The sequence below is a fragment of the Tachyglossus aculeatus genome, chromosome 4 (assembly GCF_015852505.1).
Source record: "Tachyglossus aculeatus isolate mTacAcu1 chromosome 4, mTacAcu1.pri, whole genome shotgun sequence".
Taxonomy (NCBI): domain Eukaryota; kingdom Metazoa; phylum Chordata; class Mammalia; order Monotremata; family Tachyglossidae; genus Tachyglossus; species Tachyglossus aculeatus.
Window position 1 is genome coordinate 2,535,561 of NC_052069.1, and position 18,029 is coordinate 2,553,589.

Genomic DNA, 18,029 nt, shown 5'->3' on the forward strand with positions numbered 1-18,029 from the left:
TAAATTTACAGTTCTATACGTAAGTACTGTGGGGCTGGGTGTGGGGGGGAGAGCATAGGGAGCAAGTCAATATATGTTTTCAACTTGTACTTCACAAGCGATTAGTACAGTCTCTGCACATAGTAAGTGCTCAATAAATACGACTGAATGAATGAATGAAAGGGCAATGCAGAAGGGAGTGGGAGATGAGGAAAAGTGGGGCTTAGTCAGGGAAGGCCTCTGGGAAGAGTTGGGCCTTCAATAAGGATTTGAAGGGGGCAAGAGGGATTGGCGGATGTGCAGAGGGAGGGCATTCCAGGCCGGGGGAAGGACGTGGGCCGGGGGTCGACGGCGGGACAGGCGAGAACGAGGCCCAATCAATCAATCAATCGTATTTATGGAGAGCTTACTGTGTGCAGAGCACTGTACTAAGTGCTTGGGAAGTCCAAGTTGGCAACATATAGAGACGGTCCCTACCCAATCAATCAATCAATTGTATTTATTGAGCGCTTACTGTGTGCAGAGCACTGGACTAAGCGCTTGGGAAGTACAAGTTAGCAACACATAGAGATGGTCCCTACCCAACAGTGGGCTCACAGTCTAGAAGGGGGAGACAGATGACAAAACAAAACATATTAACAAAATAAAATAGAGTAATAAATACATTCAAACATATTCATTCATTCAGTTGTATTTATTGAGTGCTTACTGTGTGCAGAGCACTGTACTAAGCGCTTGGAAAGTACAAGTTGGCAACACATAGAGACGGTCCCTACCCAATCAGTCAATTGTATTTATTGAGCACTTACTGTGTGCAGAGCACTGTACTAAGCGCTTGGGAAGTACAAGTTGGCAACACATAGAGACGGTCCTTACCCAACAGCGGGCTCACAGTCTAGAAGGGGGAGACAGATGACAAAACAAAACATATTAACAAAATAAAATAAATAGAATAAATATGTACAAGTAAAATAAATAGAGTAATAAATGCATTCAAACATATTCGTTCATTCAGTTGTATTTATTGAGTGCTTGCTGTGTGCAGAGCACTGTACTAAGCGCTTGGAAAGTACAAGTTGGCAACACATAGAGACTGTCCCTACCCAATCAATCAATCAATTGTATTTATTGAGCGCTTACTGTGTACAGAGCACTGGACTAAGCGCTTGGGAAGTACAAGTTGGCAGCACATAGAGACGGTCCCTACCCAACAGCGGGCTCACAGTCTAGAAGCGGGAGACAGATGACAAAACAAAACGTATTAACAAAATAAAATAAATAGAATAAATATGTACAAGTAAAATAAATCAATAAATAGAGTAATAAATCTGTACAAACATATATACATATATACAGGTGCTGTGGGGAAGGGAAGGAGGTAAGGCGGGCCCAGTGAGGGTGTGTGTGGCAGCAGAGGAGCGGAGGGTGTGGGCTGGGCTGGAGAAGGAGAGAAGGGAGGTGAGGTAGGAGGGGGCGAGGGGATGGATGGATGGACAGCCTGGATGCCCAGGGTGAGGAGTTTCTGCTTGATGCACAGGTTGATTGGTAGCCACTGGAGATTTTTGAGGAGGGGAGTAACGTGCCCAGAGCATTTCTGGACAAACACAATCCGGGCAGCGGCGTGAAGTATGGATTGAAGTGGGGAGAGACACGAGGATGGGAGATCGGAGAGGAGGCTGATGCAGTAGTCCAGACGGGAGAGGATGAGAGTTGAACGAGCAGGGTAGGTTTGGATGGAAAGGAAAGGGCGGATCTTGGCAATGTTTTTGAGCTGAGACCAGCAGGCTTTGGTGACGGCTTGGATGTGAGGGGAGAACGAGAGAGCGGAGTCGAGGATGACACCCAGATTGCGGGCTTGTGAGACGGGAAGGATGGTAGCGCCGTCAACAGTGATGGGAAGGTCAGGGAGAGGGCAGGGTTGGGGAGGGAAGACAAGGAGTTCAGTCTTGGCCATGTTGAGTTTTAGGTGGCGGGCAGACATCCAGATGGAGGTGTCCTGAAGGCAGGAGGAGATGCGAGCCTGGAGAGAGGGGGAGAGAGCAGGGGCACAGATGGAGATCTGGGTGTCATCAGCGTAGAGATGAGAGTTGAAGCCGTGGGAGCGAATGAGGTCACCAAAGGAGTGCGTGCAGATCGAGAACAGAAGGGGACCAAGAACCGAACCTTGAGGAACCCCCACAGTAAGGGGATGGGATGGGGAGGAGGAGCCCGCAAAGGAGACTGAGAATGAACGACCAGAGAGATAAGAGGAGAACCAGGAGAGGACGGAGTCAGTGAAGCCAAGGTTGGATAGCGCGTTGAGAAGGGGGTGGGCCACAGTGTCGAAGGCAGCCGAGAGGTCGAGGAGGATTAGGACAGAGTAGGAGCCGTTGGATTTGGCAAGCAGGAGGTCATTGGTGACCTTTGAGAGGGCAGTTTCCGTGGAATGTAGGGGACGGAAGCCAGACTGGAGGGGGTCGAGGAGAGAGTTGTTGTTGAGGAATTCGAGGCAGCGCGTGTAGACGACTCGTTCAAGGAGTTTGGAAAGGAATGGTAGGAGGGAGATGGGGAGATAACTAGAAGGTGAGGTGGGGTCAAGAGAGGGTTTTTTTAGGATGGGAAAGATATGGGCATGTTTGAAGGCGGAGGGGAAGGAACTGGTGGAGAGTGAGCGGTTGAAGATGGAAGTTAAGGAGGGGAGAAGGGACGGAGCGAGAGATTTCATGAGATGAGAGGGAATGGGGTCAGAAGCACAGGTGGCCGGAGTAGCACTTGAGAGGAGGGAGGAGAGCTCATCTGAGGATACTGCTGGGAAGGACGGGAGAGTAGCGGAGAGGGTTGAGAGCCGGGGGGTTGGGGGGGAAGTGACTTTGGGGAGGTCAGACCTGATGGATTTAATTTTGTTAATGAAGTAGGAGGCCAGATCGTTGGGGGTGAGGGAAGGAGGAGGGGGAGGAACCGGAGGCTGAGAAGGGAGTTGAATGTACGGAAGAGCAGACGGGGATGTTGGGCATGGGTGGCAATAAGGGAGGAGAAGTAGTTTTGTCTGGCAGAGGAGAGGCTTAACAAATACCATTATTATTGTTACAATCATTTGTGACTCCTCCATGAAGCCTTCCCTGACTGCGCCCTCCTCTCCTCTTCTCCCACTGCCTTCTGTGCCACTCTTACCTGCTCCCTCATTCATCCTCCCTCCCAGCCCTACAGCACATATGTATAGATCTGTAATCCATTTATTTATCTTTTTTAAAATAGATGCTCATTTATTTACTTAAATATTTAATTTATTTAAATATTTAATACGTATTTATCTATTTATTTATTTGGTTTTGAGATGCAGCGTGGCTCAGTGGAAAGAGCCCGGCCTTTGCAGTCAGAGTTCATGGGTTCAAATCCCGGCTCTGCCAGTTGTCAGCCGTGTGACTTTGGGCAAGTCACTTCACTTCTCTGGGCCTCAGTTACCTCATCTGTAAAATGGGGATGAAGACTGTGAGCCCCCCGTGGGACAACCTGATCACCTTGTAACCTCCCCAGCGCTTAGAACAGCACTTTGCACTTAGTAAGCGCTTTATAAGTGCCATCGTTATTATTATTATTATCTATTTCTCTTAGTGTGTGTCTCCCCCTCTAGACTGTGAGCTCATTGTGGGCAGGAATGTGTCTATTTGTTGTTGTATTGTACTCTCCCAACCGTTTAATACAGTGCTTTGCACACAGTAAGTGCTCAATAAATATGATTGAATTCATTCATTCATTCCATCGTATTTATGGAGCGCTTACTGTGTGCTGAGCACTGTACTAAGCGCTTGGGAAGTACAAGCTTGCAACATATAGAGACGGTCCCTACCCGACAGCGGGCTCACGGGCTAGAAGGGGGAGACAGACAACCAAGTAATCAATCAATCAATCGTGTTTATTGAGCAATTACTGTGAATGAATAATTCACATTCTTTGAATTTGAATTTGAATTCAAATTCACATTCACATTCGCATTCTTTCAGGGATAAATTCATGTTGCCACTTGCTGCTGGTATATTGTGTTTTAAAGGGGAGACAGTGATTGTCATTTGTGTCCTTTGCAGGGAATCAGAGGCAATCATTCCCAACATCTTTTTCTTCTTGGTATTACTGTCTTACGAACGCTATCACTCGAAGCAGATCATTGGAATTCCTAAAATCATTCAGCTCTGCGACGGCATCATGGCCAGCGGGAGGAAAGCTGTGACGCACGGTAACGGAAGACGCGGGTTCATTTCCTTCTGTTATCGGCCGTGTTTCCCCGGAAATGTGAAAACACGCGCTTAATAAATAGCCAGCCTACGGAGGTGGAAACAAATCCTACCTGTCAGAAATCACAGGAGAATTCTCAAAATTAGTTCTCAGTTAACACTGCCTACATAATTCATCAAGTAAAACGCTACTGCGTGATGGTTTGTAAGTCAGAATAGTTCATTTTTTTCCAAAAAGGGAGTGGCAGAAGGTAAAATTGAAAATGAAGTTCTTTGAAAGAGATGCACCATTTTGAATGGTTTCGTTACTTTGGTTTCTCGTTTTTTTGCCCTTTAAGATCTGTGAGAAATATTTTTTCCTTTTTTTTTTTTTTGGTTATATATATCCCAAGGGCTTGACTAATGTTCAGATTTATGAGAAGCAGCGTGGCTCAGTGGAAAGAGCCCGGGCTTTGGAGTCAGGGGTCATGGGTTCAAGTCCCAGCTCTGCCAATTGTCGGCTGTGTGACTTTGGGCAAGTCACTTCACTTCTCTGGCCCTCAGTTACCTCATCTGTAAAATGGGGATGAAGACTGTGAGCCTCCCGTGGGACAACCTGATCACCTTGTCACCTCCCCAGCGCTTAGAACACTGCTTTGCACATAGTAAGCGCTTAATAAATGCCATCATTATTATTATTATTTATAAAATGAGGCCATCAGTCATTATTTTACAGTTTTAATAATAATAATAATTGTGGTATTTGATAATAATAATAATTTTGGTATATGTTAAGCAGGCGAGGCACTGTTCTAAGCACTGGGGTAGATACTAGCAAATCAGGTTGGACACCGTCTCAGTCCCACATAGGGCTTCCAGTTTCTGTCCCCATTTTACAGATGAGGGAACTGAGGCACAGGGAAGTGAAGTGATTTGGAGTACATATCCACATGGAGTACATGGAGTACTTGTACATATCTATTGTATTTATTTAATTTTGTTAATATGTTTTGCTTGTTCTCTGTCTCCCCCTTCTAGACTGTGAGCCCGCTGTTGGGTAGGGACCGTCTCTACGTGTTGCCAACTTGTACTCCCCAAGCGCTTAGTACAGTGCTCTGCACACAGTAAGCGCTCAATAAATACGATTGATTGATTGATTTGCCCAAGGTCACACAAGAGCCAAGTGGCAGGGCCGGGATTAGAACCCAGGTCCTTGTCACTCCCATGCCTGTACTCTATCCACTAAGCCACGGTGCTTCTCTAATTTTGATTTACCAAATCTTGAAATTTCATTTTGCCTTTTTTCCGAGCCTGGCGGCTCTTAATTTCTTGGTATTTAGTGGTTAGAGTGAACGGACACAGGAAAATACAGGAAAATAATGATCACAGACGGGAAAGCAATATGTCCGATTAGGTTCTCTAGAGTTATTTGTTATTTTGATTCAGTATGTTGAACCAGCATACTGGGGGTAAATTTAGCTGCACATTTTCTGAAAAACTTAAGGTATCCATGGTAACCCCAGTGTTCTTATTTAAAAGCTTTGATTAAATGTACACAATTCTGAGGGAAAGAAAAACATGATGATGATGATACTATGTGCCAAGCACTGTTGTAAGCGCTGGGGTAATCAATCAATCGTATTCATCAATCAATCAATCAATCAATCGTATTTATTGAGCGCTTACTATGTGCAGAGCACTGTACTAAGCGCTTGGGAAGTACAAATTGGCATCACATAGAGACAGTCCCTACCCAACAGTGGGCTCACAGTCTAAAAGGGGGAGACAGAGAACAGAACCAAACATACCAACAAAATAAAATAAGTAGGATAGAAATGTACAAGTAAAATAAATAAATAAATAGATAAATAGAGTAATAAATATGTACAACCATATATACATATATACAGGTGCTGTGGGGAAGGGAAGGAGGTAAGACGGGGGGATGGAGAGGGGGACGAGGGGGAGAGGAAAGAAGGGGCTCAGTCTGGGAAGGCCTCCTGGAGGAGGTGAGCTCTCAGCAGGGCCTTGAAGGGAGGAAGAGAGCTAGCTTGGCGGATGGGCAGAGGGAGGCCATTCCAGGCCCGGGGGATGACGTGGGCCGGGGGTCGATGGCGGGACAGGCGAGAGCGAGGTACAGTGAGGAGATTAGTGGTGGAGGAGCGGAGGGTGCGGGCTGGGCTGGAGAAGGAGAGAAGGGAGGTGAGGTAGGAGGGGGCGAGGTGATGGACAGCCTTGAAGCCCAGGGTGAGGAGTTTCTGCTTGATGCGCAGATTGATCGGTAGCCATTGGAGGTTTTTGAGGAGGGGAGTGATATGTCCAGAGCGTTTCTGGACAAAGATAATCCGGGCAGCAGCATGAAGTATGGATTGAAGTGGAGAGAGACACGAGGATGGGAGATCCGAGAGAAGGCTAGTGCAGTAGTCCAGACGGGATAGGATGAGAGCTTGAACGAGCAGGGTAGCGGTTTGGATGGAGAGGAAAGGGCGGATCTTGGCAATGTTGCGGAGCTGAGACCGGCAGGTTTTGGTGACGGCTTGGATGTGAGGGGTGAATGAGAGAGCGGAGTCGAGGATGACACCAAGGTTGCGGGCTTGTGAGACGGGAAGGATGGTAGTGCCGTCAACAGAGATGGGAAAGTCAGGGAGAGGACAAGGTTTGGGAGGGAAGACAAGGAGCTCAGTCTTCGACATGTTGAGCTTTAGGTGGCGGGCGGACATCCAGATGGAGATGTCCTGAAGGCAGGAGGAGATGCGAGCCTGGAGGGAGGGGGAGAGAGCAGGGGCAGAGATGGAGATCTGGGTGTATTCATTGAGCGCTTACTGTGTGCAGAGCACTGTAACCCCTCTCCATCCCCCCCATCTTACCTCCTTCCCTTCCCCACAGCACCTGTATATATGTACATATGTTTGTACATATTTATTACTCTATTTATTTATTTTACTTGTACATATCTATTCTATTTATTTTATTTTGTTAGTATGTTTGGTTTTGTTCTCCATCTCTCCCTTTTAGACTGTGAGCCCACTGTTGGGTAGGGACTGTCTCTATATGTTGCCAATTTGGACTTCCCAAGCACTTAGTACAGTGCTCTGCACACAGTAAGCGCTCAATAAATACGATTGATGATGATGATAATGATGCTTGGGAAGTCCAAGTTGGCAACATATTGAGACAGTCCCTACTCAACAGTGGGCTCAGAGTCTAGAAGGGGGAGATAGAGAACAAACCCAAACATACTAACAAAATAAATAGAATAGATATGTACAAGTAAAATAAATAAATAGAGTAATAAATATATACAAACATATATACATATATACAGGTAATCAGGCTATCCTACGCAGGGCTCACAGTCTTAATCCCCATTTTCTGGATGAGGTAACTGAGGCACAGAGAAGTCAAGCGACTTGCCCAAAGTCACACAGCTGACAAGTGGCGGAGCCGGGATTAGAACCCACAACCTCTGACTCCCAAGGCCAGGCTCTTTCCAGTAAGCCACGCTGCTCACTGGCATGGCAACGGATGATATGAAGCAATACATAATCATGACCAATTTCCTCTAATTTTTTTTCTCATTACCCTGTTTATGCTGCTATACTCTGGATCGATGTACACGGGCACAGACAGTGCATTAATCAATCAATCAATCAATCAATCAATCGTATTTATTGAGCGCTTACTGTGTGCAGAGCACTGTACTAAGCGCTTGGGAAGTCCAAGTTGGCAACATCTAGAGACAGTCCCTACCCAACAGGGAGCTCACAGTCTAAAAGGGAGAGCCAGAGAACAAAACCAAACATACTGACAAAATAAAATAAAATAAATAAATAAATAAAATAAGAAAGTTCTCGAAAATTGTTCCCAAAATATGACTCAATCAGTGGAATTGATTGATTGATAGAAGAAGCAGCGTGGCTCAGTGGAAAGAGCCCGGGCTTTGGAGTCAGAGGTCATGGGTTCAAATGCCGGCTCTGCCAGTTCATTCATTCATTCAATCGTATTTACTGAGCGCTTAATGTGTGCAGAGCACTGTACTAAGCTCTTGGGAAGTACAAATTGGCAACATATAGAGACGGTCCCTACCCAACAGTGGGCTCACAGTCTAGAGGAGATGGAGTGTGCCTCCCGCCAGTGGATTTCCCAAGATTTTGTGGAACAGCAGAAAAATCAAACGGTTAAGATCGGATCGTGGCTCAATGGAAAGAGCCCGGGCTTTGCAGTCAGAGGTCATGGGTTCAAATCCCGGCTCTGCCAGTTGTCAGCTGGGTGACTTTGGGCAAGTCACTTCACTTCTTTGGATCTCAGTTACCTCATCTGTAAAATGGGGATTAGGACTCTGGGCTCCCCGTGGGACAACCTGATCACCTTATAACCTCCCCAGCACTTAGAACAGTGCTTTGCACATAGTAAGCACTTAATAAATGCCATTATTAATAATGTTGGCATTTGTTAAGCACTTACTATGTGCAAAGCACTGTTCTAAGCGCTGTGGGGGGATGCAGGGTCATCAGGTTGTCCCACGTGGGGCTCACTGTCTTAATCCCGATTTTCTAGATGAGGGAACTGAGGCTCAGAGAAGTTAAGTGACTTGCCCAAGGTCACACAGCAGATGTGGCGGAGCCGGGATTTGAACCCATGACTTCTGACTCCAAAGCCTGGGCTCTTTCCACTGAGCCATGCTGCTTCTCTGCTTCTCTGCTTCCATTATTATTATTATCGAGTGCTTACTATGTGCAAGGGCACTGGAATAAGCTTTCGGGAGAATACAGTGCCACAGAATTAGCAGAAAAGTTCCCTGCGCAAAATGAGCTTATGGCCTAGAAGGGGAGACAGACATTAATATGAGTAAATAAGATGGTCTAAGCGCTCAGGAGAGTAGAGCGCCGCAGAATTAGCAGAAACGTTTCCTGCCCAAAATGAGCTTACAGTCTAGAGTGGGAGACAGACGTGAAAATGAACAAATCAGAATCCGGACTCGTGGCACAAAATAGCTGTCTCATTCATTCAATCGTATTTATTGAGCGCTTACTGTGTGCAGAGCGCTGTACTAAGCGCTTGGGAAGTACAAGTTGGCAACGTATAGAGACGGTCCCTACCCAGCAGTGGGCTCACAGTCTATGAGAAGCAGCGTGGTTCAGTGGAAAGAGCCCGGGCTTGGGAGTCAGAAGTCGTGAGTTCTCACCCCAGCTCCGCCACTTATCGGCTGTGTGACCTTGGGCAAGTCACTTAACTTCTCTGTGCCTCAGGTACCTCATCTGTAAAATGGGAATTAAAACTGTGAGCCCCACCCCCCCGTCCTACCCCCTTCCCCTCCCCACAGCCCCTGTATATCATAATAATAATAATAATGATGGCATTTGTTAAGTGCTTACTATGTGCAAAGCACTGTTCTTAGTGCTGGGGGGATACAAGATGATCAGGTTGTCCCACGTGGGGCTCACGGTCTTCATCCCCATTTTCCAGATGAGGGAACTGAGGCCCAGAGAAGTGAGGTGACTTGCCCAAGGTCACACAGCTGTTGTGGTGGAGCCAGGATTCGAACCCATGACCTCTGACTCCAAAGCCCGGGCTCTTTCCACTGAGCCACGCTGCTTGTATATATGTTTGTACAGATTTATTACTCTCTTTATTTTACTTGTACATATTTACTATTCGATTTATTTTGTTAGTGACGTGCATCTAGCTTTATTACTGTATTTCATTTGTGCATATTTATTTTATTTTGTTAATATGTTTTGTTTTGTTCTCTGTCTCCCCCTTCTAGACTGTGAGCCCGCTGTTGGGTAGGGACCGTCTCTCTATGTTGCCGACTTGTACTTCCCAAGCGCTTAGTACAGTGCTCTGCACACAGTAAGCGCTCAATAAATATGATTGAATGAATGAATGAATGAATTTCTATTTGTTCTGATGACTTGACCCCTGTCCACATGTTTTGTTTTGTCGTCTGTCTCCCCCTTCTAGACTGTGAGCCTGTTGGTGGGTAGGGACCGTCTCTATATGTTGCCGACTTGTACTTCCGAAGCGCTTAGTACAGTGCTCTGCACACAGTAAGCGCTCAGTAAATACGATTGAATGAGTGAACGAATAGTAAGCGTTTAACAAATACCATCATCATCAGGTCGGGACGGAGCGGGGATTAGAAACCGGGTCTCCTGACTCTCGGACGCAGACTGTTTGCGTTAGGCTGCACTGCCTCCCGCCAGTGGATTTCCCAAGATTTTGTGGAACAGTAGAAAAATCAAACGGTTAAAATCGCAACATGGCTCAATGGAAAGAGCCCGGGCTTTGGAGCCAGAGGTCATGGGTTCAAATCCCGGCTCCACCAATTGTCAGATGTGTGACTTTGGGCAAGTGACTTAAGTTCTCTGGGCCTCAGTTCCCTCATCAGTAAAATGGGGATGAAGACTTTGAGCCCCACGTGGGACAGCCTGATCAACTTGTATCCTCCCCAGCGCTTAGAACAGTGCCTTGCACATAGTAAACACTTAACAGATGCCATCATCATCATCATCGCAGATCCTTTTTTCACTGCTGTCTTTGTGACCAAGATAGCATTGTGACCAAGATGTGTTCCCTTCTAGCCTGTGAGCCCGTTGTTGGGTAGAGACCATCTCTATATGTCGCCAACTTGTACTTCCCAAGTGCTTAGTACAGTGCTCTGCACACAGTAAGTGCTCAATAAATACGATTGATTGAATGAATGAATGCGAGACAACCTGGTTACCCTGTATCTACCCCCTCCCCATCCCCCCCGCCTTACCTCCTTCCCCTCCCCACAGCACCTGTATATATGTATATATGTTTGTATGGATTTAGTACTCTATTTTATTTGTACATATTTATTCTATTTATTTTATTTTGTTAATAGGTTTCGTTTTGTTGTCCATCTCCCCCTTCTAGACTGTGAGCCCGCTGTTGGGTAGGGACCGTCTCTATATGTTGCCAACTTGTACTTCCCAAGTGCTTAGTCCAGTGCTCTGCACACAGTAAGCGCTCAATAACTACGATTGAATGAATGAATGAATGACTATGTATATATGTTTGTATGTATTTATTACTCTGTTTTATTTGTACATGTTTATTCTGTTTATTTTATTTTGTTAATATGTTTTGTTTTGTTGTCTGTCTCCCCCTTCTAGACTGTGAGCCCTCTGTTGGGTAGGGACCGTCTCTATATGTTGCCAACTTGTACTTGCCAAGCGCTTAGTCCAGTGCTCTGCACACAGTAAGTGCTCAATAAATACGATTGAATGAATGAATGAATGAATATGTATATATGTTTGTATGTATTTATTACTCTATTTTATTTGTACATGCTTATTCTGTTTAGTTTATTTTGTTAACATGTTTCGTTTTGTTGTCTGTCTCCCCCTTCTAGACTGTGAGCCCGCTGTTGGGTAGGGACCGTCTCTATATGTTGCCAACTTGTGCTTGCCAAGCGCTTAGTCCAGTGCTCTGCACACAGTAAGCGCTCAATAACTATGATTGAATGAATGAATATGTATATATGTTTGTATGTATTTATTACTCTATTTCATTTGTACATGTTTATTCTATTTATTTTATTTTGTTAATATGTTTCGTTTTGTTGTCTGTCTCCCCCTCCTAGACTGTGAGCCCACTGTTGGGTAGGGACCGTCTCTAAATGTTGCCGACTTGTACTTCCCAAGCGCTTAGTACGGTGCCCTGCACACAGTAAGCGCTCAATAAATCCGATTGAATGAATGAATGAATACCCCAGCGCTTAGAACAGTGCTTGGCATGTAGTAAGGGCTTAACAAATACCACCATTGTGATGATGATGATGATGATGATGATGATGATTATTATTATTATTCTTAGCCATACCAGCACTTCAACCCATCGTCCACGACCTCTTCGTGTTGAGAGGGACAAACAAAGCGGATGCCGGGAAAGAGCTGGAAACGCAGAAAGAGGTTGTGGTGTCAATGTTACTGAGACTTATTCAGTACCATCAGGTAAGAGAGAGGGCACCCATTTCTTCCACCCCTTTTCCCCTCTGTGATAAAAGGGCAGCGCCTTTTTGATAGTACATGAGACTAGATACTTGTCCTGGGGTGAATCCCGTCCCTGCATTCTGTAATAATAATAATAATAATAATGGCTCACAGTCTTCATCCCCATTTTACAGATGAGGTAACTGAGGCCCAGAGAATAATAATAATAATAATAATAATAATAGCATTTATTTAGCGCTTACTATGCGCAAAGCACTGGTCTAAGCGCTGGGGAGGTTACAAGGTGATCAGGTTGTCCCATGGGGGGCTCACAGTCTTAATCCCCATTTTACAGATGAGGGAACTCAGGCCCAGACAAGTGAAGTGACTTGCCCAAAGTCACCCAGCTGACAAGTGGCGGAGCCGGGATTTGAACCCACGACCTCCGGCTCCAAAGCCCGGGCTCTTTCCACTGAGCCACGCTGCTTCTCTGCTTCTGTATCTCTGCCAGCCAACTGGATGATGATCAGTGATAATAATAATAATGATGATGGCATTTATTAAGCGCTTACTATGTGCAAAACACTGTTCTAAGCATTGGAGAGGTGACAAGGTAATCAGATTGTCCCTCGGGGGGCTCACAGCCTTCATCCCCATTTGACAGATGAGGTAACTGAGGCCCAGAGAAGTGAAGTGACTTGCCCAAAGTCACCCAGCTGACAAGTGGCGGAGCCGGGATTTGAACCCACGACCTCCGACTCCAAAGCCCGGGCTCTTTCCACTGAGCCACGCTGCTTCTCTGCTTCTGTATCTCTGCCAGCCAACTGGATGATGATCAGTGATAATAATAATAATGATGATGGCATTTATTAAGCGCTTACTATGTGCAAAACACTGTTCTAAGCACTGGAGAGGTGACAAGGTAATCAGATTGTCCCTCGGGGGGCTCACAGCCTTCATCCCCATTTGACAGATGAGGTAACTGAGGCCCAGAGAAGTGAAGTGACTTGCCCAAAGTCACCCAGCTGACAGGTGGCGGGGCTGGGATTTGAACCCATGACCTCTGACTCCCAAGCCCGGGCTCTTTCCACTGAGCCACGCTGCTTCTCTGCTTCTGTATCTCTGCCAGCCAACTGGAGGATGATCAGTGATAATAATAATAATAATGATGGCATTTATTAAGCGCTTACTATGTGCAAAGTCCTGTTCTAAACGCTGGGTAGGTGACAAGGTAATCCGGTTGTCCCTCGAGCTCACAGACTTCATCCCCATTTGACAGATGAGGTAACTGAGGCCCAGAGAAGTGAAGTGACTTGCCCAAAGTCACACAGCTGGCAAGTGGCAGGGCTGGGATTTGAACCCATGACCTCTGACTCCCAAGCCCGGGCTCTTTCCACTGAGCCACGCTGCCCCCCTTTTTCCTCTCCTCCTCCCCATCGCCCCCATCGCCTTACCTCCTTCCCCTCCCCACAGCACTTGTATATATTTGTACAGATTTGTTATTCTATTTTACTTGTACATAATTTAAACTATTTTAGTTGTACATAATTTACAATATTTTACTTGTACATATTTGCTATTCCATTTATCCTTCCCCACAGTTGTTGTATATATATTTGGACAGATTTATTTTACTTGTCCATTCATTCAATTGTATTTATTTTTTAGACTGTGAGCCCACTGTTGGGTAGGGACTGTCTCTATATGTTGCCAACTTGGACTTCCCAAGCACTTAGTCCAGTGCTCTGCACATAGTAAGCGCTCAATAAATACGATTGATTGATTGATTGATTTATTGAGCGCTTACTGTGTCCATATTTACTATTCTATTGATTTTGTTAATGGTGTGCATCTAGCTTTAATTCTATTTGTTCTGATGACTTTGACACCCGTCTACATGTTTTGTTTTGTTGTCTGTCTCCCCTTTTAAACCGTGAGCCCACTGTTGGGTAGGGACTGTCTCTATATGTTGCCAACTTGGACTTCCCAAGCGCTTAGTACAGTGCTCTGCACACAGTAAGCACTCAATAAATACAATTGATTGATTGATTGATTGATTGATACGGACTGTCTCTTTATGTTGCCGACTTGTACATTCCCAAGCGCTTAATACATTGCTCTGCACACAGTAATAATAATGGCATTTATTAAGCGCTTACTATGTGCAAAGCACTGTTCTAAGCGCCGGGGAGGTTACACAGGTGAGCAGGTTGTCCCAAGGGGGCTCACAGTCTTAGTCCCCATTTTCCAGATGAGGGAACCGAGGCCCAGAGAAGTGAATCAATCAATCGTATTTATTGAGCGCTTACTGTGTGCAGAGCACTGTACTAAGCGCTTGAAGTCTTTTAGACTGTGAGCCCACTGTTGGGTAGGGACCGTCTCTATATGTTGCCAACTTGTACTTCCGAAGCGCTTAGTACAGTGCTCTGCACACAGTAAGCGTTCAATAAATACGACTGATGATGATGATGATGAAGTGAAGTGACTTGCCCATAGTCACAAAGCTGACAAGTGGCAGAGCCGGGATTTGAACCCATGACCTCTGGCTCCAAAGTCCGTGCTCTTTCCACTGAGCCACGCTGCTTCTCTGAGTGCTCAATAAATACGATTGAATGAATGAATGTACTAAGCGCTTGGAAAGTACAGTTCGGCAGCAGGTAGAGACAATCCCTACCCGGCAACAGGCATGCAGGAATCAGGTGATCAATCAGTGGTATTTATGGAGCGCTTACCGTGTGCAGAGCACTGTACTAAGTGCTTGGGAGAGAATGATAGAACAGAATTTGCAGATTTATTCCCTGAAGCACAATGACTTGGGAAGTGTGTATAATAATACACACTGTCATCATCATCAATCGTATTTATTGAGCGCTTACTATGTGCAGAGCACTGTACTAAGCGCTTGGGAAGTACAAATTGGCAACATATAGAGACAGTCCCTACCCAACAGTGGGCTCACAGTCGAAAAGGGGGAGACAGAGAACGAAACCAAACATACTAACAAAATAAAATAAATAGAATAGATAGGTACAAGTAAAATAAATAAATAAATAGAGTAATCAATATGTACAAACAGGTACACTGTATATATGTTTATATGTATGTACATATTTATTACTCTATTTTACTTGTACATATCTATTCTATTTATTTTATTTTGTTAGTATGTTTGGTTTTGTTCTCTGTCTCCCCCTTCTAGACTGTGAGCCCGCTGTTGGGTAGGGACCGTCTCTATATGTTGCCAACTTGTACTTCCCAAGCGCTTAGTACAGTGCTCTGCACACAGGAAGCGCTCAATAAATACGATTGATTGATTAATACCTTTTTTTTTTTTTTTTAGGTGTTGGAGATGTTCATTCTTGTGTTGCAACAGTGCCACAAGGAAAACGAAGACAAATGGAAAAGGTTGTCGCGACAGATCGCGGATATAATTCTCCCAATGTTGGCGAAACAGCAGGTAACACCACAACCGAGCGAGGCCTTGTTGCTTATTACAGAGGAGCAGCGCGGCTCGGTGGAAAAGAGGCTTTGGAGGCAGAGGTCATGGGTTCAAATCCCGGCTCCGCCAACTGTCAGCTGTGTGACTTGGGGCAAGTCACTTCACTTCTCCGGGCCTCAGTTCCCTCATCTGGAAAATGGGGATGAAGACTGTGAGCCCCACTGTGGGACAACCTGATCACCTTGTAAATTCCCCAGTGCTTAGAACAGTGCTTGGCACATAGTAAGCGCTTAATAAATGCCATCATTATTATTATTATCATTATTATTATTATTATCAGCAGCAGCGAAACCAGTAATTCCTTTCAGGCTGACTTCTGCGCTAAGTGGTCATCTTTTTTGACAGCGATACACGGAGGCTCGCATTTCACGTTTGACCTTCACCTTCAAAGAAAAGACCGGAGAAACATCGGGGCTCAGTGGAAAGAGCCTGGGCTTGGGAGTCAGAGGGCGAGGGTTCTAATCCTGCCTCCTCTACTCGTCTGCTGTGTGGCCTTGAGCAAGTCATGTAACTTCTCTGTGCCTCAGTTACCGCATCTGTAAGACGGGGATTAAAAGTGTGAGCCCCACTTGGGACAACCTGATTACCCCGGATCTACCCCAGTGCTTAGAACAGTGCTTGGCACATAGTAAGCGCTTAACAAATGCCATCGTTATTATTAATTATCGTATAGAAATATGTATGTGTGTATATATAAATATATATATAAATATAATTATAAATGTATATAAATATAGAATATAAATTATATTATAAATTATATCATCATCATCAATCGTATTTATTGTGCGCTTACTGTGTGCAGAGCACTGTACTAAGCGCTTGGGAAGTACAAATTGGCAACATATAGAGACAGTCCCTACCCAACAGTGGGCTCACAGTCTAAAAGGGGGAGACAAAACCAAACATACTAACAAAAATAAAATAAATAGAATAGATATGCACAGGTAAAATAAATAAATAGAGTAATAAATATGTACAAACATATACATATATATATGAAATATATAATATATAATGAATACATTACATATATAAATTATATTATTTTATAAATAATATATAAAATATAAATATATAAATATATATATATTTTCCAGAAACCTGGATTCAGTGTTTCAATCAATCAGTAGTATTTATGGAGCTTGTACTTCCCAAGCGCTTAGTACAGTGCTCTGCACATAGTAAGCGCTCAATAAATATGATTGAATGAATGAATGAATGAAGCGCTTACTCTGTGCATAGCATTGTAAAAGAAATAAGATAAATTGGGGCCCTTGTTAAGCGCTTACTTCGTGCCGGGCACTGTTCTAAACACTGGGGTAGATACAAGATAATCAGGTGGACACAGTCCCTGGCCCACTTGGGGCTCATTCATTCATTCATTCAGTCATATTTATTGAGCGCTTACTGTGTGCCGAGCACTGTACCAAGCGCTAGGGAAGTACAAGTTGGCAACGTATAGAGATGGTCCCTACCCAACAGTGGGCTCACAGTCTAGAACGGGGAGACAGAGAACAAAACAAAACTATATATTAACAGAATAAAATAAATAGAATAAATATGTACAAGTGAAATAAATAAATAGAGTAATAAATCCGTACAAACATATATACATGTGCTGTGGGGAAGGAAAGGAGGTAAGGTTGGGGGGATGGAGAGGGGGAGGAGGGGGAGAGGAAGGAGTGGCTCACAGTCTCCATCCCCATTTTGCAGATGAGGGAACTGAGGCCCAGAGAAGTGAAGTGACTTGCCCCAGAGGACAGGGTTGGGAGTTCGAGGTCGTGGGTTCTAATCCTGACTCCGCTACTTGTCGGCTGTGTGACTTTGGGCAAGTCACTTCACTTCTCTGGGCCTCAGTTCCCTCAGCTGTAAAATGGGGATGAAGCCTGTGAGCCCCACGTGGGACAACCTGATCACCTCGTATCTACCCCAGCGGTTAGAACAGTGCTTGGCGCATAGTAAGCGCTTAACAAATACCAACATTATTATTATTATTATTATTCTCTGGGCCTCAGTTCCCTCAGCTATAAAATGGGGATGAAGCCTGTGAGCCCCACATGGGACAACCTGATTACCTCGTATCTACCCCAGCGCTTAGAATAGTGCTTGGCGCATAGTAAGTGCTTAACAAATACCAACATTATTATTATTATTCTCTGGGCCTCAGTTCCCTCAGCTGTAAAATGGGGATGAAGCCTGTGAGCCCCACGTGGGACGACCTGATTACCTCGTATCTACCCCAGCGGTTAGAACAGTGCTTGGCGCATAGTAAGCGCTTAACAAATACCAACATTATTATTATTATTATTATTCTGTGGGCCTCAGTTCCCTCAGCTGTAAAATGGGGATGAAGCCTGTGAGCCCCACATGGGACAACCTGATTACCTCGTATCTACCCCA

At 45.0% G+C, this 18,029-nt stretch overlaps 1 protein-coding gene across 1 annotated transcript in view; it reads left to right on the plus strand.

The window, feature by feature from the left end:
* HTT (huntingtin) overlaps nucleotides 1-18,029 on the plus strand; it is a 378,122-nt gene that overhangs the window by 201,331 nt on the left and 158,762 nt on the right. Inside the window, exons 35-37 of the mRNA XM_038744544.1 lie at nucleotides 4,041-4,189; nucleotides 12,012-12,148; nucleotides 15,468-15,584. Of these exons, the coding sequence (XP_038600472.1) occupies nucleotides 4,041-4,189; nucleotides 12,012-12,148; nucleotides 15,468-15,584 (403 nt within the window). The remainder of the gene's footprint in view (nucleotides 1-4,040; nucleotides 4,190-12,011; nucleotides 12,149-15,467; nucleotides 15,585-18,029) is intronic.